The following is a 24,522-nucleotide window of genomic DNA, read 5'->3' on the forward strand; positions in this document are numbered from 1 at the left end:
TTGATCTCTCTTCCCCATTGGAATACTGATAATTTATAAGTTCAGTCACTTTATGTAGTCCCAGATGTCTTGAAGGCTTTGTTCATTCTTTTTTATTATTTTTTTCCCCTATTTTTGTCTTATTGGATTATTTCAAAAGACCTGTCTTCAAGTTCTGAGATTCTTTCTCCTGCTTGGTCTAGTCTATTATTGAAGCTTTTACATGTATTTTGTTGGTTTTTTTCAATGAATTTTTCATTTCCAGAATTTCTGTTTGGTTTTTGTTTAAGATATTTATCTCTTTGGTAAATTTCTCATTTATATCCTGAATTGTTTTTCTGATTTATTTGTATTGGTTCTCATATTTCTCTTGTATCTCATGGAGCTTCTTCAAAATCAATATTTTGAATTTTTTATCTGGCATTATTTTTGGTTGGGATCTGGTGCTGGACAACTGTTGTGGTCCTCTGATGGTGTCAGTTTCCTGCTTGTTCATGTTTCCCATGTCCTTCCATTGATATCTAAACATCTGGTTTAGTATTCACTTGTTCCAATTTTTTGAAATTGCTTTTGTAGGGCAGAATTTTTTCCTGAAGATAGATATATGTTGTTGGTTGAATAGGATGCTTTGGCTTTGATTTTGGGTGCCTGCAGTAGTGTGATCTTTGTATGACTTCTTTGGCAGTACACGGGTTCAGTGGTATCTGTTATTTCCTCTATGGCTTAGGGTATAGTTAGCTGAGGCAGTGGTGAAGTTTTGCTGGGGGCTTGGACACCCGCTGAGCCAGTATTCACACCCCACTGGTGGCAGAAGTAGGCTGTGTGTCTGCTTTTAGTCTCCAAAGCAGTATATGCTGGCACCAGTGTTAGTGGGTCCTGGAGGGCTGATTCTTGGGCCTGCACTTCACTTGCTTAGAAGCTAGTAGTGGAAGTACAGCTTCCAGGTATGTGGGCAGGTATGTGGGCAGGTTCTCAAACTCCTGGGCAGTTGGTGTGATATGGGTAATGGCAATAGTGGTAGTGGAGCAATCCACTGGGAGCCAAGTGGTCTTTGTTGATGTCGCTAGTAGCTGTGATGGGTTGGGCAGGCTAGTCCTCAGTCCCACAGCTGCCTGAAACAGGGTGATAGGTATTGTCCTAGTTATGAGCAGGAGAGTCTGTTTTCCCTGTGCCTCCCTCAGCTGGTTGGTGGTTGCAGCCGGGTAGCCTCAAACTCAGTCTGAGGGCACAGCCTTGCATTAAACTCTCAAAATGGTGCTAGCGGGGGAGTGTGACCAGGGAGGGCAAGGCCCCTCTCAGGTGCATAGCATGGGTAAATGTGAGGAGTGTGTTCTGCTCAAGTCTCAGTCTCACAGCAGTCTGTAGCAGAGCAGTGGGTATTATCCTTGGTACATGTAAGACAGCCTGATTTCCCTGTCCCTCCTCAGCCAGGCAGGAGATGCAGCCTTATCAGCTCGAACTGAGCCCAAGGGCAAGGCACAGCCCAGCATTAAACTTTCTAAATGATGCCTTGGACCTGCGACCCAGGAGGGAAGGGTGCATCCTAGGAAGGCAGCATGGGCAAGAAGCTGTGAGGAGTACGATCTGCTTGAGTCTCAGTTTCACAGCAGTCTGTAGCAGGGTGGTGGGTATTGTCCTAAGTATGAGTAGGAGAGCTTAGTTTCTCTGTCACTCCTTGGCCAGGTGGTAGCTGCAGCCACATCAGCCCAAACTCAGCCTGAGGGTGGAGCACAGCCCAGCATTAAACTCTCAATATGGTGCCTAGGGTGGGGATTAGGTAGGGCAGGGCCCCTCCCAGGTAAGCAGTGTGAGCTAGAGGCTCTGGAGAGTGTGGTCCACCTGCACCTCAGTCTCAACAATAGCCCCAAGCAGGGCAGTAAGGACCCTCCCAGGGGTACATGGGAGCACCCAGTCTCCCCTCCCCTCCTTGGAGCAGCGTAGCATCAACAGCTTCATCTGTAGGTTCCTGGTATCTAGGCTGTCACAATGGCATTTAGCCAACGCTGGTCTAGGCTTGGATGCCTGTGGAATTTCGCGTTGATTCCCTTTCTGGAGCAACATCTCTGGGCAATCTCCAGGTAGCTTTCTGTGTCAGGCCTGAGGCCCACAAGGGTTAAGGGGTTCTCCCTAGCCAAGATTGTAAAAGCCCATTTTGGAGTGTGGAACTCAGAGGGTTTCTCTCTTCTTGTTTTTCTACGTCCAGGACCCTCCCCAGGCTTTCAGTCAGTCCCTGGCTAAGTAAGTTGCCTTGAACCCTCTCTTTATTCACTTTTGGTGCATCATGTCACTTCTATGGTGAATCCTAGTGTTCTCTCCTAGACAATCTGTTTGAAAGGTATCTGCTTACTATTCTGGTTCCTCTCTGTGGAGGAGATACACACTACCTGTGTCTTGTCAGTCATCTCTCCCTCTTTTCCTTCAAAGTGCCTAATATTCTTAGGTACTGGCAATGAAAATATGAACAACACACCTTCCCTGAGCCAGAGGAATTTATGACAGTTCCCAAGAGGAGAGGGTACACTGCACTATGCAGGGCCTCATGGGGAAGCACCAGGACCCAAAGTGATTTTCATCAGAAAACGACCATTGGAAATTCTTTGCATGGAGCAAGCTTAATTAAGTTTAGTGTGATCATATCTATAGTCTGTCACTGCCAGAGTAAATAAAAGTCATCTTAAGTGATCTTAACAACATTTTACGTCTTATCAAGGAGAAATTGAGTGGATGCTTTAGCATACTATATCCTGGTCTAATAGACTTTTAAATTGTAGCAATTACACTTAGTATTGAAATAGGCATCCAATCAATGTGCCATGGAAAGGATTTTTGGAAATCATTTTACAGCTTGCTTAGTAGCTCATTTATTTCCCCCTCTCTTTTTTAGTCCAATTTGCCAAAAATATTAGTGACCTCCTGTTTTTTAGTCTGCTAAATAGTAACATTGAAGAAAAATTGGGGGAAAGCAATGAAAAATATTCATAATCCCATCATCCAACAGAAATAATATTTTTATTTTTTGGTTAATAGTTCCAGTACTTGTGCATATGGAAGTATGATTTTCAGATAACTACATTTTGAATAAACATGTTTAACCTAGTAGCCCAAACCCAGGGACAGGACCAATCAGAGATGCAGAAACCACAGATAGCTAAGTAGCCCATGTAGTCAGTGAACAGGAAATGAAATGAGATGGCCAGGTACGTAGTTTGGTAGTATTGCCTAAGGCGGAAAGCAGGCAACTGCAATGGCTCTTCATGTGGTTCCTATAGGCCTCAGTTGTGGCTTATGTTTCATAGGGTTTTAGGCTGGAGCTAGAATAAGACAGTAATTGAATAACAAATTATTTTCTAAGAAAAAAGGTATAAAAGATTATAACATCTAGTCTCATTTTTGCTATTACCATTCTGTTATTGCTGTAGCTCCATTCTGGCTCACTCTCTCTCTCTCTGTGTGTCTGTGTGTGTGTGTGTGTGTTTGTGTGTGTGTGTAGGTGTGTAGGTTACTATAATAAGGTTACATACTAGTTAAAAGATAAAGTAGCGAATGATCTGTTCCCTTGAGGGTAGATGGGGAACAATTTAAAAAGCTCTTTTTAAATAGCCTAAATGGCTTCTTATCAGTATAAGGATAAAGTCCAAACTTCTTAGGACAACTTTCCAAGGTTCATGCTTTCAATTACTGCACTCTACTACCCCTCTAATATGATAGTGCATTTTGTTTCTATTGTGAATGCTATCTTCACTTGGAAAGCTACAGCCATGCATGCCCTGGAAGTCATAGTTGGCATTGTTTTGATAGTACGAATAACACTAAAACCTCTGAATATGTAGTGTAGATTTTATATCATATACCAGGCCGCTGATGCCTTGACACTTTATGGAAACATGACCTTCTCCTTGTATTATGTATTCTAGGTCCCTTCTTATGCATTATGGTAAACATGATGTGATTTAAAAGGAACTTGTAACTCTTGGGCTTTTAAATTTCTGTCATGGCAAATAAGCTAACTTGCTTCCAAAATCTAATTATGTCATCTTTGTACATGAATTTTTCATAGCTGGAGTTAGACTAGAAAATAAAATTCATTGATACCTATTGTATGCCAGACACATGGTAGATAATCCTCATAGCAACCTTTCATGACAAATATTATCCTTATTTTATAGCTAAGGCAACTGAGTCTCAAAGAGATTTAAGCAGCTTTCTAAAGTTAGTAATAAGTGATAAATCTGGGATTCTAGTCTAGGTCTGATCCCAAAACCCTTGTACACTATTTCCAGTGTGATCAGATGAGTCAAAATAAATGTGCATTAGAGCATATTTGTGTTTTATTGTAACCTTGAAAAACTTTGGCTGGTAGTTTGCCAAGATATCTGAATCCAGAGGTTCCAACTGAGTGAAATTCTGTTATACACTTGAGAAACTCTTAAAACTATAGTAAAGTGTGAATATGGACATCTGATTAGAAGATGCAGATGGTACCCTGACCTCCTTTTTCCAATTTCATTTCTATTTTGATTGTATCTGTCTTCACTTTGGACATGACCATATGGGGAAACGTATCCCTATTACTTATTTTGTGGAGTGTGCTGGATAATTTCTACAGATATGAATTTTATATTAACTTTGATGTCACAAACAAGCAAGTCAAATGCAGCTGTTCATCATGATGAAATGTTGGCTAAAAGAGTCACCCTAATATTAATAAAATGTTTTATTCTTCATGTGACTAAATCTGTGCATGCAAGAAGAAGAAAGAAAAAATGCTTAGATTCCTTTTTTAAATTATCTCCAGAATTTCTAATTTTTATAAATTAAGGACCAATAAATCCCATTTTGTTTTCACACGTTTGACATTTGTTCCTTTGACTTAAATAACTTCTCCACTCTTTATTTTCCTATTTGTGGTGATTTGAATAATTTTTCAGAAAATATGTACTTTCTGATAAATTGTAGTGTGTCAATAATGAAAACTGTTCTACGGTGCTAAACTTCACCTGTTCTCCAGCCCTGCCTACCTCTTTCTATTCAACCATTTTCTGTTTAAGTGAGATCACCTATTTGAAAATCTATATTCCTTGGCACATGGGTTCTAATCTGGACTCTGTTTGCCTTGCTAGGTTCATCTTCCGTAACTCTCCCACATATACCCAACAGTTTAGCTATATCAAACTACTTGCTGTTTTCAGTACCATATGTATTTTCACATTTCTGCCTTTAACCTTCTTTGTCTGGTGAATTCTGCATAGCTATCACTTAGGACTCTGCTTTCTCTAGAAAGCTGCCTTTTAAATCTTCCTCAGTCTCCTGCTAGGATCAGATGACTTTTCTGCTCTCCCACAGAATACAGTGCATAATATAGCATTTAGTGCACCATATTGTAATTATCTGTGTACTTCCTAACTTTCTCCTAATATGCCTTAGAAGTCAAGAGGGAAAGTGGTAGAATATGAGGTTGGAGAGATTTGGGCAGGAGCCAGATCACCCAGGGCCTTACCATAAGCCAGAGTAGAGTCTAAAGTTTATTCTAAGAGCAATGGAAAGCCAATGGAGGGTTTTAAACAGGAGAGTGACATGATTATATATATATATATATTTACACATATAAGTGTGTGTGTATGTATATTTATATCTAAATATAGATATAGATTTGAGGCAGGATCTCACTCTGTCACCCTGGCTGGAGAGCAGTGGTACAATCATGGCTCACTGCAGCCTCAATCTCCTAGGTTCAAGTGATCCTGCCACCTCAGCCTCCCTTGTAGCTGGGACCATAGGCGTGCACCACCATACCAAGCTAATTTTTTACATTTTTTGTAGAGACATTGTGTCACTATGTTGCCCAGGCTGAGCTGGTCTTGAAGTCCTGGGCTCAAGCAATCCCCCTGTCTTCGCCTCCCAAAGTTGTAGGATTACAGGCATGAGCCACTGTGCCAGGCCCAGAATTTACAAAGGAAGAAAAAAGTTCCAAAGTTGATTTGGAGATTTTCTCTTGATAGCCTTGTTATAACCACAGAAAGTATGTTTTGTTGAGAGAAAGATAATATGGACGATCTTTTCTGTCTTTTCCTGAATTTACTAAGATCTAAAAATTATACTTGCCTTCATTTTTCTTCCCATCTAATGAAAATATGTTTGATTCTAAATATGTGCCTTATACTTGCACTTCTGCCTTTTGAATTATTTTATTTGGTTCCTCTAATTTTGTCTTGATTCATATCCTTACCATGAAATGATCCTCTCCTAAGTTTTGGATCAGCTCTGACTTTTTAAAATTTATATACTAAAATCAGAGGTTCTAAAGTACCTGTATCTTATCAAAAACAATTTTATGTACAGCCTTAAGTTACAACTTATTTTTTATCACAAGATTTATAAATAAAAGTCTTAACGGGAATAAATTATACAGCAATTGCTAACTTTGGTGGGATATTTTTATTGCTCTTTTACTTTTGTGTCTTGCTGATTTTTATAGCTAGAAGGGTTTTTTTACTCTCCCCTCCCACATTAAAGCACATCATAGTATTCCCTTGAAGTGGATATAGTCAACATAATGAAACATTTTAAGAGGCTCACAATAGCGGTGTTGATCCTCTTGGTCTTCTTTTCTTTCCAGTATTTTAATGTGTCTGGAGAACATTTGAGTTCATCATTGACTAGAGAGAAAGTGACCAAAATGCTTTCTGAATTCTCCCTTGATTTCTTGTTAAATGTGGAGATGTGACTGAGTTTCCCCCATCTGGTTCACTTTAGAGAGCTAATTTCAGGCACCTTATTTTATTTCTCCCCCTTCCTTCTATCCTTCTGCCCTATTTCTTGTGAAATACTGGATTATCAAAGGAGAAGGGGAAAAAATCAGCCATTCAGCAAATACCTAATAAGTGTTCTCTATATGCCTGGCACTGGGCTAGTTTCTGGTGATAGTGAACTGTGGAGACCTAGACTATGCCTTTATGAACCTTAGAATCCAAAAGTGATCTTTGGCTTTTCATGGGCAACAGTCATTGACAGCCCTTTAAAATACATGTACCAGGGCACCCACTGAATCAGAAGCTTCTGGACTGGCCTAGCATTTTAAAAGCTGTATGGGCAAAACAGTATGATCCAAAAGCTGATAACTACTAGCCTTATCAAACATTATTTCTTGGATGCTTTGTATAGTAGACTTAACTGGAGAGGAAGCAGTGGAACATTTGACTTAGGAGATGGCACTTAAAATGGATCTAGGATATACACTGAAGTATTAAGGAGTAAAAGGACATGATGTATCAATTTACTCATAAATGTTAAAAAAATTATATATATATATACACACACACACATACATATATGAAAATTAGCCAGATGATAAAAATTGGTGAATCTGAACCAATATGTAGAACATATCCAAGAATTCACTATACTATTCTTTCTTTTTTTTTTTTTTTTTTGAGATGGAGTCTCTCCCTGTCGCCTAAGCTGGAGTGCAGTGGCACAATCTCGGCTCACTGCAACCTCCGCCTCCCAGGTTCAAGGGATTCTCCTGCCTCAGCCTCCCGAGTAGCTGGGACTACAGGCACCCGCCAACATGCCCGGCTAATTTTTGTATTTTTAGTAGAGACAGAGTTTCACTAAGTTGGCCAGGCTGGTCTCGAACTCCTGACCTCATGATCTGCCTGCCTTGGCCTCTCAAAGTGCTGGGATTACAGGTTTGAGCCACTGCGCCCGGCTACTATACTATTCTTTCAACATTTCTGTAAGGTTGAAATTACTTCAAAAGAAAAAAATTGAAAGAAACAAAAAGCAAACAATAAAATGGCTATAGAAGTTACGTAATATTTCTTTTTTTTTTTTTTTAGACAGAGTCTCATTCTATCACCTAGGCTGGAGTGCAGTGGCACAATCTCAACTCACTGTAACCTCCGCCTCCCAGGTTAAGCAATTCTCCTGCCTCAGCCTCCCAAGTAGCTGCAATTACAGGTGCCTGTCACCACGCCCAGCTAATTTTTGTATTTTTAGTAAAGAGAGGGTTTCACCATGTTGGCCAGGCTGGTCTCAAACTCCTGACCTCAAGTGATCTGCCCGCCTCAGCCTCCCAAAGTGCTGGGATTACAAGTGTGAGCCACCGCACCCAGCCATGAAGTTGCATAAGATTTCAATAAGCAGAGAGATAGGTTGGGGGCAAGTGGGATTGAACAATGGAAAGAGTAAGTATTCCAGGCAGAAGTGACAGAGTGAGCACAGGATGAGCAAAGGCAAAGCAGACTAGAGTTAATGGTGTGAGATGAGAGACCAAAGGCAATCAGCTGTGACTGAACTACAAGCTACAGTGGAAGAAATCAGCGGAGCCAGATTATGAAGCTCCGTGTATGCCTTGCAAGGAGTTTATTCATTATTTAAGCTAGCAGTTAAAGCAGGATGCACACACTGCAAGGAGTGAGAAAAATCTTTTGGGATGCAGGAAGAAAACTCTTTAACTTCTATTTGTGGCTGGATGCAGTGGCTTACACCTGTAATCCCAGCACTTTGGGAGGCCAAGGTGGGTGGATTACTTGAGGTCAGGAGTTCGAGACTAGCCTGGCCAACATGGCGAAACCCTGTCTCTACTAAAAATACAAAAATTAGCTGGGTGTGGTGGTGGATGCCTGTAATCCCAGCTACTCAGGAGGCTGATGCAGGAGAATTGCTTGAACCTGGGAGGCAGAGGTTGCAGTGAGCCAAGATTGTGCCATTGCACTCCAGCCGCGTTGACAGAGTGAGACTCTGTCTCAAAAAACAAAACAAAACTAGACAAAAAACTTCTATTTGTATATAGTTACTTCTTTACCTCACTTTTTAAAAATTTGTATTTTATGTGTTTTAAAATGTATAGTATCTTAGCACCACAGTTTGTATATAGTTTACAAATAAATATATGGGGTTGCTTAAAAATATTTTTGATATCAAAATTGGAAAACTAGTCTTTAGACATTTTCCTGCCTTGTAACCCAAGTGATATTTTTAAAATGCAAAACTGATTATTTCAATTCCTATGTGTATGTGTCATTTTTTAACAACTGTACTTTCTCCTTAGGATAAAGTCCAAATCTGAATCAGATTTTAACATGGCTTTAAAAGTTCTTCTTCTTTTTTTTTTTTTTTTTTGGGGGATGGAGTTTCACTCTTGTCGCCCAGGCTAGAGTGCAATGGCGCGATCTTGGCTCACTGCAACCTCCGCCACCCAGGTTCAAGCGATTCTCCTGCCTCAGCCTCCCAAGTAGCTGGGATTACAGGCTTGCACCACCACGCCTGGCTAATTTTGTATTTTTAGTAGAGACAGGGTTTCACCATGTTGGTCAGGCTGGTCTCGAACTCCCAACCTCAGGTGATCCACCCACCTCGGCCTCCCAAAGTGCTGGGATTACAGGTGTGAACCACCACACCTGGTCTAAAAGTTCTTCTTAAACTATTTTCTATAAACCACGCATGCGAGTTTCATCATTGGATCCCTACACCAAGTTGTTCATGGCTTAAGCCAAACTCTTTTAGTTCTTCAAATGCACGAACTTTGCCTTTATTCTAGATGACTCTTCTACATAGAATGATCTCATTTTTTAAAAAATTCTTTCATCTGGCTAATTTCAATTTATTTTTCAAATTCTAGCTTAAGTATTACTTCCTCAGACAGCCCTCTTTTGATCCCCTAGATGAGGTAATAACATTACTCTTTGCATAGATTCCCATAGCTCTATAACTCCCCTTTTTGATGTTTTTTTGTTTGGTGGTTTGGTTGGTTTTTTTTGTCTGTTTTTTTTGTTTGTTTGTTTTTTTGTTTTTTTGACAAGATTTCACTCTGTCACCGAGGCTGGAGTGCAGTGGCACAATCATGGCTCACTGCAGCTTCAACCTCCCAGGCTCAAGTGATCCTCCCACCTCAGCCTCCCAAGTAGCTGTGACTACAGGACTATGCCATCACACCCAGTTAACCTTCTGTATCCTTTGTAGAGACAAAGATTCTCCATGTTGGGCAGGCTGGTCTCAAACTCCTGAGCTCAAGGGATCTACCCACCTTGGCCTCCCAAAGTCCTGGGATTACAGGTGTGAGTCACCATACCCGGCCCCCTTTTTATATTTTTAATGATTTGTTTAAAGTTCTGCGACAGGAACCATATTTCTCTTGTACACTCATTTATCCCAATGGAAATGCTTGGAGTATTAAGTACACAGTAAATATTTATTGAAAACAAATGGGGTCCTCGTTAAGGAAATACTAATCAAAATGATAATGAAATACCACTTCACATCCATTAGGATGGCTGTAATCACAAAGACAGCCAGTGATAAATATTGGCAAGATGTGGAGAAATTAGTGTATTGCTGATAGGAATATAAGATGGTACAGACACTCTGAAAAACACTTCCTCAAAATACTAAACCATGTGACCCAGAAATCTCACTCCAAAGTGTATATGAATGAATGAAATAAAAACATATGTCCACATAAAAACTTGTATATGAGTGTTCACAGCAGCACTATTCATAATAGCGAAAATGTAGAAACAACCTAAATGTCTTTTTTAGCTCAGGCTGCCATAACAAAATACCTTAGACTGGGTGGCTTAAGCAACACACATTTATTTCTCACAGTTCTGGAGGCTTGGAAGTCCAAGATCAAGGTGGCATTTAATTTGGTTCCTGGTGAGGAACCAAAACCAAAAAAACGTCTCCTTCCTGGCTTGCAGATGGTCACTTTCTTGCTGTGTCTCACATGGCCTTTCCTCTGTCTGTGCTGTGGAAAGAGAAGAAGCAAGCTTCAGTGTCTTACTCTTATAAGGGCACTAATCCCATCCTGGGGATGCCATGCCCATATGACCTCATCCAAACCTAATTAACTCCCAAAGGTCTCACCTCCAGATACCATCACATTAGGGGCTAGAGCTTCAACATATGAACTGGGGAGTTGAGGAGGCAGGCATAGAAACATTCAGTACATAGCAATGTCCATCACCTGATGAATGGATAAGTAAAATATGGTATGTTCATATAATGGAATATTATTATTCGTCCATAAAAAGGATGAATCACTGCTGCATGTGATGGCATAAACGAACCTTGGAAACATTATGCTTAAGGAAGAGAAGCTAGACATAAAAGACTACATGATATAAGATTCCACTTAGATGTAATGTCCCCAGTAGGCAAATCTGTAGAGACAAAGTAGACTAATGATTGCCCAGGGCTGGAGGGGTTGAGAGAAAATGGAAAATGACTGCCAATGGGTATAGGCTTTCTTTTAGGGGTGATGAAAATGTTCTAAAATTAGGTTGAGGTGATGTTTGCACAACTCTGAATATACTGAAAACAATTGAATTGTATACTTTGAATTGATTTTATGTGAATTATATCTCAAGAAACCTGATAAACTTCAGCAAAACTTGGTGGTTTGCTTTAAAGGGGCAAAATACAAAATATTGCATAGAGAATGCTGTTCTATTACATGTTTTTGGACTCTAAATGTCTAGAAATGTCAGTTGCAGGAGAGTGCTTTTTAAAAAAGGAAAATAACAAACAAAAAAGAGGAGTAAACCTAGTGCTACCCTCTCCTGAAAGGAATTTGAAACCTCTGAGTAGCCACCAGAATAGATTTTCATCAGAATACTTTTTTATGCGTTACCCAGATTGTTGAAAGGAAATAAATTGTAGAGATCTCTAAAATGTCAGACGTTTAATGGCTCTGTGAGCAAAAGCAGGGAAAAAAATCAGACTTTTAATGCTATATAATTTAACAGTATCAATAGAACACTTTGAAAAGGTTTTGATAAAAACAGTCCTTGAGTAAGGCATGATAAAGTGGCCATTCTACCAAGATGAATAATCATCTCATCTCACTTTTTTTTTTTTTACTTCATAGTATATTGTTATTGTGTGACTTTAAATAACTTAAAGGTTTTTTTTTTTCCTTTACATTGAATAATTTATCCACCTTTGTACCTTCTAATTACTTTTTTGGGAAAAAAGGCACGAACCACCCCACTTCCTTATTTCTCTAATGAGATGAGTGCAATAACTATCTTATTTCCCTCATTTCATTTTGAGGAGTAAAAATTACAATCTATATAGTGATTTTTTTAAAGGCAAGAATAACATATAGTTTGAAATTTTTCTCAGGTGGCTTCATACAAATTATTTAATGACACCCCTACTCACTACATTTGTTGGGCTAAGTCCTATGTATCCTTAAGTTTAATCTGTACCATCATTCTTGCATTCTTGGATTTCCTTCACAAGCATTCCTTCTCTGTGCTTCCATGGTACTCAACGCATATGTCCATGTACAGGCACTGTCTGTTTATCTGCCTGTCTCTTCCATTAGACTATATGTTTCATTAAGGCCAATGACTGGATCTTATCTTTGTACCTCAGCATCTATAATTGAATTTGGAAAATAGGATGCACTCAGTAAATTCTGAACTAAACTGAATCAGAAAAAAAAGCTTTATTAGATGTTATAGGGGCTGATACTTGATCAGTTAATTTTTTTAAGTTGAAGCATAGAATTTTTTTAATTTTGGATATTAAACCTTTGATATATTGAAGCACAGAATTATTGAATACATATATACATGAAGTTTAATTTTTAATTTTTAATTTTTTGTTTTTTCGTTCTTGAGATGGAGTCTCACTCTGTCACTGAGGCTGAAGTGCAGTGGCACAATCTCGGCTCACTGCAACCTCCATTTCCCAGTTTTAAGCGATCCTCCCGCCTCAGCCTCCCAAGTAGCTGGGACTACAGGTGTGCATCACCATGTCTGGCTAATTTTTGTATTTTTAGTAGAGATGGGGTTTCACCATATTGACCAGGCTGATCTCGAACTCCTGACCTCAGGTGATCTGTCTGCCTCAGCCTCCAAAGTGCTGGGATTACAGGTGTGAGCCACCGGGCTGGGCCTGAAGTTTTATTTTTGTTGTATATAATCTTTGACAATTATTTAACATAGGGCATGACCACTGAATGAGAGACCCTAATTTTAGTTCTACTTACTCTTTGCTTTAAAAACCAAACATTTTATAAAACCCTAAAATGAAAATAGTTTATTTAAAATGGAGGCACTTGGGAAGAACTTAGGACATGAACACAGAATCTTTTTATTTTTTAATTTTATTATTATCTTATGTATTAATAGAGATAAGGTCTCACTATGTTGCCCAGGCTGGTCTTGAACTTCTGAGTTCAAGTGATCCTCTGGCCTTAGCCTCCCAAAGTGCTGGGATTACAAGCCTGAGCCACTGTGCCCTGCCTACAGAATCTTTTTAGATTTTTGCTATTTTTCCCAATCTGTAACAGATATCCAACCACACCTAATTCAACAATGATTTTTATTAGCAACTTTTTTTCTTTTTTTTTTTTTTTTTTTTTTTTTGAGACAGAGTTTTGCTCTTGTTGCCCAGGCTGGAATGCAGTGGCACAGTCTCAGCTCACTGCAACCTCCTTCTTCTGGATTCAAACGATTCTCTTGCCTCAGCCTCCTGAGTAGCTGGTATTACAGGGGCCTGCCACCATGACCAGCTAATTTTTGTATTTTTAGTAGAGACGGGGTTTCACCATGTTGGCCAGGCTGGTCTTGAACTCCTGACCTTAGGTGGTCCACCCGCCTCAACCTCCCAAAGTGCTGGGATTACAGGCGCGAGCCACTGTGCCTGGCCAGCAACTCATTTTTATTAAGTGTACTTTAAGCATTTTAAATAGTTCTTGGAGAAGCAACAACTCTTTTTGCAGTCATAGCTCTGATAACCAAATACAATGGCATCAACAAGTTCAGGAACAAACTGACTGGCTCTTAGTAAGCATACACCTTAGCCATTTGGGTCAGAAGTGCAAAGGAGTAGCTAACCAGCTATGTGCATTAAAACTTATCCTGAGCATCAGATAATACATTTTACAGAAATAATGGAATATTGTTAGTCTAGTAAGTCACTTAGTAGAGGAAATTTAGGAGAATTTATATTGTACTTCTTTTCTACACCAAAATTTCATCAATTATAGCACTTACTCAAGAGTCAGCTATATCTTGCCACTAGATTTTATAAACTTCATTATCCTTAACTCAATGCTTTGAAATGACTTATTGTCTTCTCAGGTCACTGTCCACGCACAAAGAATTTCATGCTAATTTTTTTTCATTTGTTTAATTTCAGTGGTAGGAATGGGATCCTGGTGCTTCCACATGACTCTGAAATATGAAATGCAGGTTAGTAATGATGAAATTGACAAATGCTTATTTCTCTTAATTCAGAAGTACTTCAGATTTGAAAAAAGAGTACATAACTATGGCTAAAAGATGGGATTTGTAATCTCTGGAGTTTTTTACTTCAAGTCTGAGGATCCAAACTGACTAAGTGAAGTGAAGAAATAAGCAGGTGAGTCCATAAAGAAAACAAGTACAAATAGTATAGGGCTTTTTGACCATCTCTGTGCAGGCATATAAAATTGACAGCAGCATTAGAGAGCAGAGTCACATGGGGACATCTTAAAAAGACATAATCAGTTCACCAGAACAATATATTCTTATTCTGAGATACCTGCATTCTTTCATGTCTCTATGGCATCCATTTGAATGGTCTGAGTCCCTCTACGTAGCAAGACTTTAAAGCAAGCTTGTCCAACCTGTGGGCCGCATGTGAACCAGGATGGCTTTGAATGCAGCCCAATACAAATTCATAAACTTTCTTAAAACATTATAAGATTTTTTTTTGCAATTTATTTTTATTTTTATTTTTCATTTTTTTGAGTCGAAGTTTTGCTCTTATTGCCCAGGCTGGAGTGCAGTGGCGCGATCTTGGCTCACTGCAACCTCCGCCTCCCTGCAACCTCCGCCTCCCAGGTTCAAGCAATTCTCCTGCCTCAGCCTCCCAAGTAGCTAGGACTACAGGCACCCACCACCAAGCCCGGCTAATTTTTTATATTTTTAGTAGAGACGGGGTTTCACCATGTTGGCCAGGCTGGTCTCGAACTCCTGACCTCAGGTGATCCGCCTGCCTCAGCCTCCCAAAATGCTGAGATTACAAGCATGAGCCACCGCACCTGGCCGTTAGTGTTAATTTTATGTGTGGCTCAGGGAAGCCAAAAGATTGGACACCCCTGCAGAGCTAGCCAAGGATTTTTAGTTTCCATCCTTACTCTGAGGAGGGAATATATGTCAAGTCCTCAGTCTTTTGATCTCTTGATTTCCCATCACTAATCCAGAAACTTCTAGAACAGTAGTACAAATAAAATCTGAGCTACATTTGTAATTTAAATTTTTCTAGTAGCTACATTGAAAAAAAGTACACAGAAATGGGTGAAAATAGTAATATATTTTATTTGGCTGGGTGCGGTGGCTCACGCCTGTAATCCCAGCACTTTGAGAGGCCGAGGTGGGTGGATCACGAGGTCAGGAGATTGAGACCATCCTGGCCAACATGTTGAAACCCCATCTCTACTAAAAATACAAAAATTAGCTGGGTGTGGTGGTGTGCGCCTGTAATCCCAGCTACCCGGGAAGCTGAGGCAGGAGAATCTCTTGAGCCTGGGAGGCAGGAGAATCTCTTGAGCCTGGGAGGCGGAGATCGCAGTAAGCCAAGATCACGCCACTGCACTCCAGCCTGGCGACAGAGCAAGACTCCATCTCTAATAATAATAATAATAATAATAATAATATATTTTATTTAACCCAGTATATCTAAAATACTACTTCTGTCTATATATGTAATCAATATAAAAAATTATGAATAAAGTATTTCATATTCTTAAATCTAGTTATATTTTATACCTGCAATATATTTTTAGTTCAGATTAGGCTTATTTCAAGTGCTCAGTAGCCACATTGGAGTGTCAAAACCTGAGTGTGGCTTATAGGATAGCCACATGGGGTGGGGACCATCCATCACAGAACTCTGGGACCTGAGCCAGTTAAAGAGAGTGTCAACATAGGGGGATAGTCCAGTGTAGGGTGTCAGAGCCTAACTAGGAGTGAGGAGGGTATTTACACATCAAGGCAGCCCAGGGACAGTGTATTAGAGACCAGGGTTGAAAAGGTATCCATGCAAAGGGGACAGCTCAGTGCAGAATAAGGAGGGTGTCCTCACAAGTTGGGGAGGTCATTTGACATGTGATTGGAATCTGAGTGGGATGGAGAGAGTGCCACATAGAGGGGACAGCTTTGTGCCATGTTTTGGTACCCTGGGAAGGTGAGGGTGACTTCTACATGGCAGAGTGGCCCAGTGCAGGATCTGAGAGCACAAGCAGAGTCGAGAGGCCGTCTAAGTGGAGGTGCAGCAGCAGCCCAGCACCGAGTGTTGAAGCCTGAATTGAGTGAGAAGGGCATTGCTTGGGAAAAGGAGAGGTAGCAATGGAAGCCATGTTGCATACAGGGTAATTAATCAAATAAATAAATACATTAAAGAGAATGGGAGCCAAGTTTCTTACTGTTAGAGAACAAAGTCGCAAATACGGAAAAGATGAAAACTAGAATGAGCTCTGTGGTGACAAATTGAAATTGGAGTTAACAGTGCAAACTCCTATGTTCAATACATACATATATAATAGACATAAATATGATGTGAAAATATGTGATATGCATATGTATTTATTTTGTGTATATGTATACATACTTAAATGTATACATATTTTAATACACACATATGTACATACATTCTCAAGCTCTGTCCATGAGAGGATCTGGGAATGGGGAACTTCAAAGCCAAAGAATATACCTAGCATCCAGATCTTGTTTTCTAAAAATCATTCTTCTTTAAAAGGAACCAGGGCTGACTCCAAGGGCTGGGGCAGAAAAAAAAAAAGGACAATATCAGCCTAGATCATCTTTTTATGCCAGAAAAAATGGAAAGGCTCAAAAAATTATGGGAATATGTCAAAAGGACACTGAAGCCAACTTGAAGGGGTTCCTGCTGGCCAAATCTGGGACAATTTGAGCATCAAAATAAATGGTAATGGGTTATAATAGTTATAATATAACCTGATGAGTAATATGGGAAATCTGAGTCCATACTAGATAATAAATGATGTATTAAATGAAATAATACATGCATATAAATAAATGAATAAAGAAAAAGTTTGATGTTGAAGAGCATATTTATATAGTTTCAAAGTACCTTTCCACAAAATACTTAAAAGGGGGAGAAAGAATACCTTTACAGTGGAGAAGCCAAGTGGGAAACACCTTAATCAAGCAACCTAATCATCACTAATGGGACAAATCAAAATTATATGTGTTAATGGAAAAACTAAACCCTGTCAAATATCTTTATTTTATTATTTTTAATTTTTATTATTATTATTTTTTGAGATGGAGTTTCACCCTTGTCACTTAGGCTGGCAGGCAGTGGTGCAATCTTGGCTTACGGCAACCTCTGCCTCCCAGGTTCAAGTGATTCTCCTGCCGCAGCCTCCCGAGTAGCTGGGGTTACAGGCATGCACCATCATGCCCAGCTAATTTTTTTTTTTTTTTTTTTTTTTTTTTTGAGATGGAGTCTCACTCTGTCGCCCAGAGTGACACTGGAATGCAGTGTGATCAGGGCTCACTGCAACCTCTGCCTCCCAGGTTCAAGCGATTCTCCTGCCTCAGCCTCCTGAGTAGCTGGGGTTATAAGCGCCCGCCACCATGCCTCGCTAATTTTTGTATTTTTAGTAGAGACGGGGTTTCACCACATTGGCCAGGCTGGTCTTGAACTCTTGACCTCAGATGATCCACCCACCTGGCCTCCCAAAGTGCTGGGATTACAGGCGTGAGCCACTGTGCCCGGCCTGTCAAGTATTTTTTAAAGGTTTATTCCGAGCCAATATTAGTGACCACGGCATGGTGTGATACTGGTGGGCTGGGGGAAGTCCCCAAACAGCAGTGGACCTCTATCCTAGCCAATGTCCAGGCTCTTGACACCATCACAAGAATGAATTCAAGGACAAGTTGAAAAATAATGAAAGTAAAGAAATTTATTGCAAAGAGTAAAAGTACACACTCAAGGGAGTGCAGGCGTACTTGAGAGAGTGTCATGCAGTGGGGTTTGGGGCTGCTACCTTTATGTGTTTCTCTAATCAAGGAATGGAATATTCATGAAAATTCCTGGAAAAAGGTAGAGATTTATCAGAACTGTGGTGCCACCCACTTTTACATCAAATATAGGTGTTCCTGGAACTGTCATAGTGAGGGAGAAGAAAAGGAAAAATTAGTTAGGTAAACGGTTAAGGCTGGTCCTTGGAAAAGCTGCCTGCCTGAAAAATCACAGCTACAGGCAAGATAGAGCAGCTTGGAGAAAAACTCAGACTGTAGAAGCTGCCTGCCTGAAAAATCGCAGCTATAGTGCACCTGCACAGATAAGCCACAGATAAGCAGGCAAGGCAGGAAAAGTCCAGCATAGAAGCTCTTTGTTCTTTGTATGATTAGCGAGCTCCCAGGAAGTTTCCTCCCCTTTTCAGACATGTACACAGTGGGCCCCATGGAAACTTGCACAGGGAGGAGGGGGGCTTACTTTAAACAAACCCACAATTATACAAACAAAAAGTGTCACTTTATGCTTACCTAGAGACATACCCACAACTACATAAAGGGGAGTTATGCAGACAGTTTTATAGATAAGTTTCTCAAACACTTACAGACATGAGAGCAGTTTCTTATGAACGCTTTTCAATTCAGCTTTTCTTCTTTTGCTTATTAAACTTTTGCTCCAACCTCATTCTTTGGGTCCACACTCCTTAATTTTCTTGAGACCATGAGCTCGGATAACACATTAGACAACGAGACCAGTGACCCTGACCTATTTCAATGGTGCTGCTGGGTTTGTGGTTTAGTATGTTAATGAGCATATAATGAGGTCCTAGGTGAAACCTAGGTCAAATCCAGTGACATGCTGGATCCAATCGGTCTTAGCCAGCTTGGTCCACACCCTGTTTTTCAGGATCTTACCAGCCCAAAGACTCTAAGTCATGTGAAATTGCTGCCTGGAATTTCTTCTCCACCCTGTATTATTCCTGTCTCAAGACAATAGAGTCTCAAGAGGTCCTTTGATTTCCTTGTCATGTGATGCTATACCAAAGTCAGGTTGAAAAGTAAGCCACATTATAGTGGGTTAAGAAAAGAAACCTGGTCAAGTAGCCAAGATGGCCGAATAGGAACAGCTCCAGTCTACAACTCTCAGCATGGGCGACACAGAAGACAGGTGACTTCTGCATTTCCAGCTGAGGTACCGGGTTTATCTCACTGGGGAGTGCCGGACATTGGATGCAGGTCAGTGGGTGCAGCACACCATGCGTGAGCCAAAGCAGGGCAAGGCATCGCCTCACCCAGGAAGCGCAAGAGGTCATGGAATTCCCTTTCCTAGTCAAAGAAAGGGGTGACCAACAGCACCTGGAAAATCGAGTCACTCCCACCCTAATACTGCACTTTCCCAATGGGCTTAACAAACCGCACACCAGGAGATTATATCCCGCACCTGGCTCGGAAGGTCCTACGCTCACGGAGCCTCTCTCATTGCTAGCACAGCAGTCTGAGATCAAACTGCAAGGTGGCAATGAGGCTGGGGGAGGGGCGCCCACCATTGCCGAGGCTTGAGTAGGTAAACAAAGTGGCCGGGAAGCTTGAACTGGGTGAAGCCCACCACAGCTCAAGGAGGCCTGCCTGCCTCTGTAGGCTCCACCTCTGGGGGCAGGGCACAGACAAACAAAAGGCAGCAGTAACCTCTGCAGACTTAAATGTCCCTGTCTGACAGCTTTGAAGAGAGTAGTGGTTCTCCCAGCATGCAGCTTGAGATCTGAGAACGGGCAGACTGCCTCCTCAAGTGGGTCCCTGACCCCCGAGTAGCCTAACTGGGAGGCACCCCCCAGTAGGGGCGGACTGACCCCTCACACGGCTGGGTACTCCTCTGAGACAAAACTTCCAGAGGAACGATGAGGCAGCAGCATTTGCGGTTCACCAATATCCTCTGTTCTGCAGCCACCGCTGCTGATACCCAGGCAAACAGGGTCTGGAGTGGACCTCCAGCAAACTCCAACAGACCTGCAGCTGAGGGTCCTGACTGTTAGAAGGAAAACTAACAAACAGAAAGGACATCCACACCAAAAACCCATCTCTACGTCACCATCATCAAAGACCAAAGGTAGATAAAACCACAAAGATGGGGAAAAAACAGAGCAGAAAAACTGGAAACTCTAAAAATCAGAGCGCCTCTCCTCCTCCAAAGGAACGCAGCTCCTCACCAGCAACGGAACAAAGCTGGATGGAGAATGACTTTGACAAATTGAGAGAAGAAGGCTTCAGAAGATGAAACTACTCCGAGCTAAAGGAGGAAGTTAGAACCTATGGCAAAGAATTTAAAAACCTTGAAAAAAATTAGATGAATGGCTAACTAGAATAACCAATGCAGAGAAGTCCTTAAAGGACCTGCTGGAGCTGAAAACCACGGCATGAGAACTACGTGACGAATGCACAAGCCTCAGTAGCCAATACGATCAACTGGAAGAAAGGCTATCAGTGATGGAAGACGAAATGAATGAAATGAAGCCAGAAGAGAAGTTTAGAGAAAAAAGAATAAAAATAAATGAACAAAGCCTCCAAGAAATATGGGACTATGTGAAAAGACCAAATCTATGTCTGATTGGTGTACCTGAAAGTCACAGGGAGAATGGAACCAAATTGGAAAACACTCTGCAGGATATTATCCAGGAGAACTTCCCCAATCTAGCAAGGCAGGCCAACATTCAAATTCAGGAAATACAGAGAATGCCACAAAGATGCTCCTCGAGAAGAGCAACTCCAAGACACATAATTGTCAGATTCACCAAAGTTGAAATGAAGGAAAAAATGTTAAGGGCAGCCAGAGAGAAAGGTTGGGTTACCCACAAAGGGAAGCCCATCAGACTAAAAGCTGATCTCTCAGCAGAAACTCTACAAGCCAGAAGAGAGTGGGGGCCAATATTCAACATTCTTAAAGAAAAGAATTTTCAACCCAGAATTTCATATCCAGCCAAACTAAGCTTCATAAGTGAAGGAGAAATAAAATACTTTACAGACAAGCAAATGCTGAGAGATTTTGTCACCACCAGCCCTGCCCTAAAAGAGCTCCTGAAGGAAGCACTAAACATGGAAAGGAACAACCGGTACCAGCCACTGCAAAAACATGCCAAATTGTAAAGACCAGCGAGGCTAGGAAGAAACTACATCAACTAACGAGCAAAATAACCAGCTAACATCATAATGACAGGATCAAATTCACACATAACAATATTAACCTTAAATGTAAATAGGCTAAATGCTCCAATTAAAAGACACAGACTGGCAAATTGGATAAAGAGTCAAGACCCATCAGTGTGCTGTATTCAGGAGACCCATCTCACGTGCAGAGACACACATAGGCTCAAAATAAAGGGATGCAGGAAGATCTACCAAGCAAATGGAAAACAAAAAAAGGCAGGGGTTGCAATCCTAGTCTCTGATAAAACAGACTTTAAACCAACAACGATCAAAGGAGACAAAGAAGGCCATTACATAATGGTAAAAGGATCAATTCAACAAGAAGAGCTAACTATCCTAAATATATATGCACCCAATACAGGAGCACCCAGATTCATAAAGCAAGTCCTTAGAGACCTACAAAGAGACTTAGACTCCCACACAATAATAATGGGAGACTTTAACACACCACTGTCAACATTAGACAGATCAACGAGACAGAAAGTTAACAAGGATATCCAGGAATTGAACTCAGCTCTGCACCAAGTGGACCTAATAGACATCTACAGAACTCTCCACCCCAAATCAACAGAATATACATTCTTTTCAGCACCACACCACCCCTATTCCAAAACTGACCACATAGTTGGAAGTAAAGCACTCCTCAGCAAATGTAAAAGAATAGAAATTATAACAAACTGTCTCTCAGACCACAGTGCAATCAAACTAGAACACAGGATTAAGAAACTCACTCAAAACCGCTCAACTACATGGAAACTGAACAACCTGCTCCTGAATGACTACTGGCTACATAACGAAATGAAGGCAGAAATAAAGATGTTCTTTGAAACCAATGAGAACAAAGACACAACATACCAGAATCTCTGGGACACATTCAAAGCAGTGTGTAGAGGGAAATTTATAGCACCAAATGCCCACAAGAGAAAGCAGGAAAGATCTAAAATTGACACCCCAACATCACAATTAAAAGAACTAGAGAAGCAAGAGCAAACACATTCAAAAGCTAGCAGAAGGCAAGAAATAACTAAGATCAGAGCAGAACTGAAGGAGATAGAGACACAAAAAACCCTTCAAAAAAATCAATGAATCCAGGAGCTGCTTTTTTGAAAAGGTCAACAAAATTGATAGACCGCTAGCAAGACTAATAAAGAAAAAAAGAGAGAAGAATCTAATAGACGCAATCAAAAATGATAAAGGGGATATCACCACCAATCCCACAGAAATACAAACTACCATCAGAGAATACTATAAACACCTCTACGCAAATAAACTAGAAAATCTAGAAGAAATGGATAAATTCCTGGACACATACCCTTCCCAAGACTAAACCAGGAAGAAGTTGAATCTCTGAATAGACCAATAACCGGCTCTGAAATTGAGGCAATAATTAGTAGCTTACCAACCAAAAAAAGTACAGGACCAGATGGATTCACAGCCGAATTCTACCAGAGGTACAAGGAGCAGCTGGTACCATTCCTTCTGAAACTATTCCAATCAATAGAAAAAGAGGGAATCCTCCCTAACTCATTTTATGAGGCCAGCATCATCCTGTTACCAAAGCCTGGCAGAGAATTTTAGACCAATATCCTTGATGAACATTGATGCAAAAATCCTCAATAAAATACTGGCAAACTGAATCCAGCAGCACATCAAATAGCTTATCCACCATGATCAAGTGGGCTTCATCCCTGGGATGCAAGGCTGGTTCAACATCTGCAAATCAATAAACGTAATCCAGCATATAAACAGAACCAAAGACAAAAACCACATGATTAATCGTAATAGATGCAAAAGGCCTTTGACAAAATTCAACAGCCCTTCGTGCTAAAAACTCTCAGTAAATTAGGTATTGATGGGACATATCTCAAAATAATAAGAGCTATTTATGACAAACCCACAGCCAATATCATACTGAATGGGCAAAAACTGGAAGCATTCCCTTTGAAAACTGGCACAAGACAGGGATGCCCTCTCTCACCACTCCTATTCAACATAGTGTTGGAAGTTCTGGCCAGGGCAATCAGGCAGGAGAAGGAAATAAAGGGCATTCAATTAGGAAAAGAGGAAGTCAAATTGTCCCTGTTTGCAGATGACATGATTGTATATCTAGAAAACCCCATCGTCTCAGCCCAAAATCTCCTTAAGCTGAGAAGCAACTTCAGCAAAGTCTCAGGATACAAAATCAATGTGCAAAAATCACAAGCATTCTTATACACCAATAACAGACAAACAGAGAGCCAAATCATGAGTGAACTCCCATTCACAATTGCTTCAAAGAGAATAAAATACCTAGGAATCCAGCTTACAAGGGATGTGAAGGACCTCTTCAAGGAGAACTACAAACCACTGCTCAATGAAATAAAAGAGGATACAAACAAATGGAAGAACATTCCATGCTCATGGGTAGGAAGAATCAATATTGTGAAAATGGCCATACTGCCCAAGGTAATTTATAGATTCAATGCCATCCCCATCAAGCTACCAATGACTTTCTTCACAGAATTGGAAAAAACTACTTTAAAGTTCATATGGAACCAAAAAAGAGCCCACATCACCAAGTCAATCCTAAGCCAAAAGAACAAAGCTGGAGGCATCACGCTACCTGACTTCAAACTGTACTACAAGGCTACAGTAACCAAAACAGCCTGGTACTGGTACCAAAACAGAGATATAGACCAATGAAACAGAACAGAGCCCTCAGAAATAATGCCACATATCTACAACTATCTGATCTTTGACGAAGCTGACAAAAACAAGCAATGGGGAAAGGATTCCCTATTTAATAAATGGTGCTGGGAAAACTGGCTAGCCATATGTAGAAAGCTGAAACTGGATCCCTTCCTTACACCTTATACAAAAATTAATTGAAGATGGATTAAAGACTTACATGTTAGACCTAAAACTATAAAAACCCTAGAAGAAAATCTAGGCAATACCATTCAGGACATAGGTATGGGCAAGGACGTCATGTCTAAAACACCAAAAGCAATGGCAACAAAGGTCAAAATTGACAAATGGGATCTAATTAAACTGAAGAGCTTCTGCACAGCAAAAGAAACTACCATCAGAGTGAACACACAACCTACAGAATGGGAGAAAATTTTTGCAATCTACTCATCTGACAAAGACCTAATATCCAGAATCTACAAAGAACTCAAACAAATTTACAAGAAAAAAACAAACAACTCCATCAAAAAGTGGGCGAAGGACATGAACAGACACTTCTCAAAAGAAGACATTTATGCAGCCAAAAAACACATGAAAAAATGCTCACCACCACTGGCCATCAGAGAAATGCAAATCAAAACCACAATGAGATACCATCTCACACCAGTTAGAATGG

The 24,522-nt window shown here is 40.5% G+C and overlaps 1 protein-coding gene across 4 annotated transcripts in view; it reads left to right on the forward strand.

The window, feature by feature from the left end:
- Positions 1–24,522, forward strand: part of ACER3 (alkaline ceramidase 3) — a 165,695-nt gene that overhangs the window by 82,572 nt on the left and 58,601 nt on the right. For 2 of the 4 annotated variants that reach the window (XM_024255600.3, XM_054524855.2), the window contains exon 3: positions 14,134–14,186. The exons of 1 other annotated variant lie outside the window; for it this stretch is intronic. In XM_024255600.3, the coding sequence (XP_024111368.1) occupies positions 14,134–14,186 (53 nt within the window). Of the gene's footprint in view, positions 1–9,947; positions 10,036–14,133; positions 14,187–24,522 lie in introns of those variants that run through there. One more of the 4 variants, XM_054524854.1, reaches the window with a different exon arrangement.

Source organism: Pongo abelii, chromosome 9 (genome assembly GCF_028885655.2).
Source record: "Pongo abelii isolate AG06213 chromosome 9, NHGRI_mPonAbe1-v2.0_pri, whole genome shotgun sequence".
Lineage (NCBI taxonomy): Eukaryota > Metazoa > Chordata > Mammalia > Primates > Hominidae > Pongo > Pongo abelii.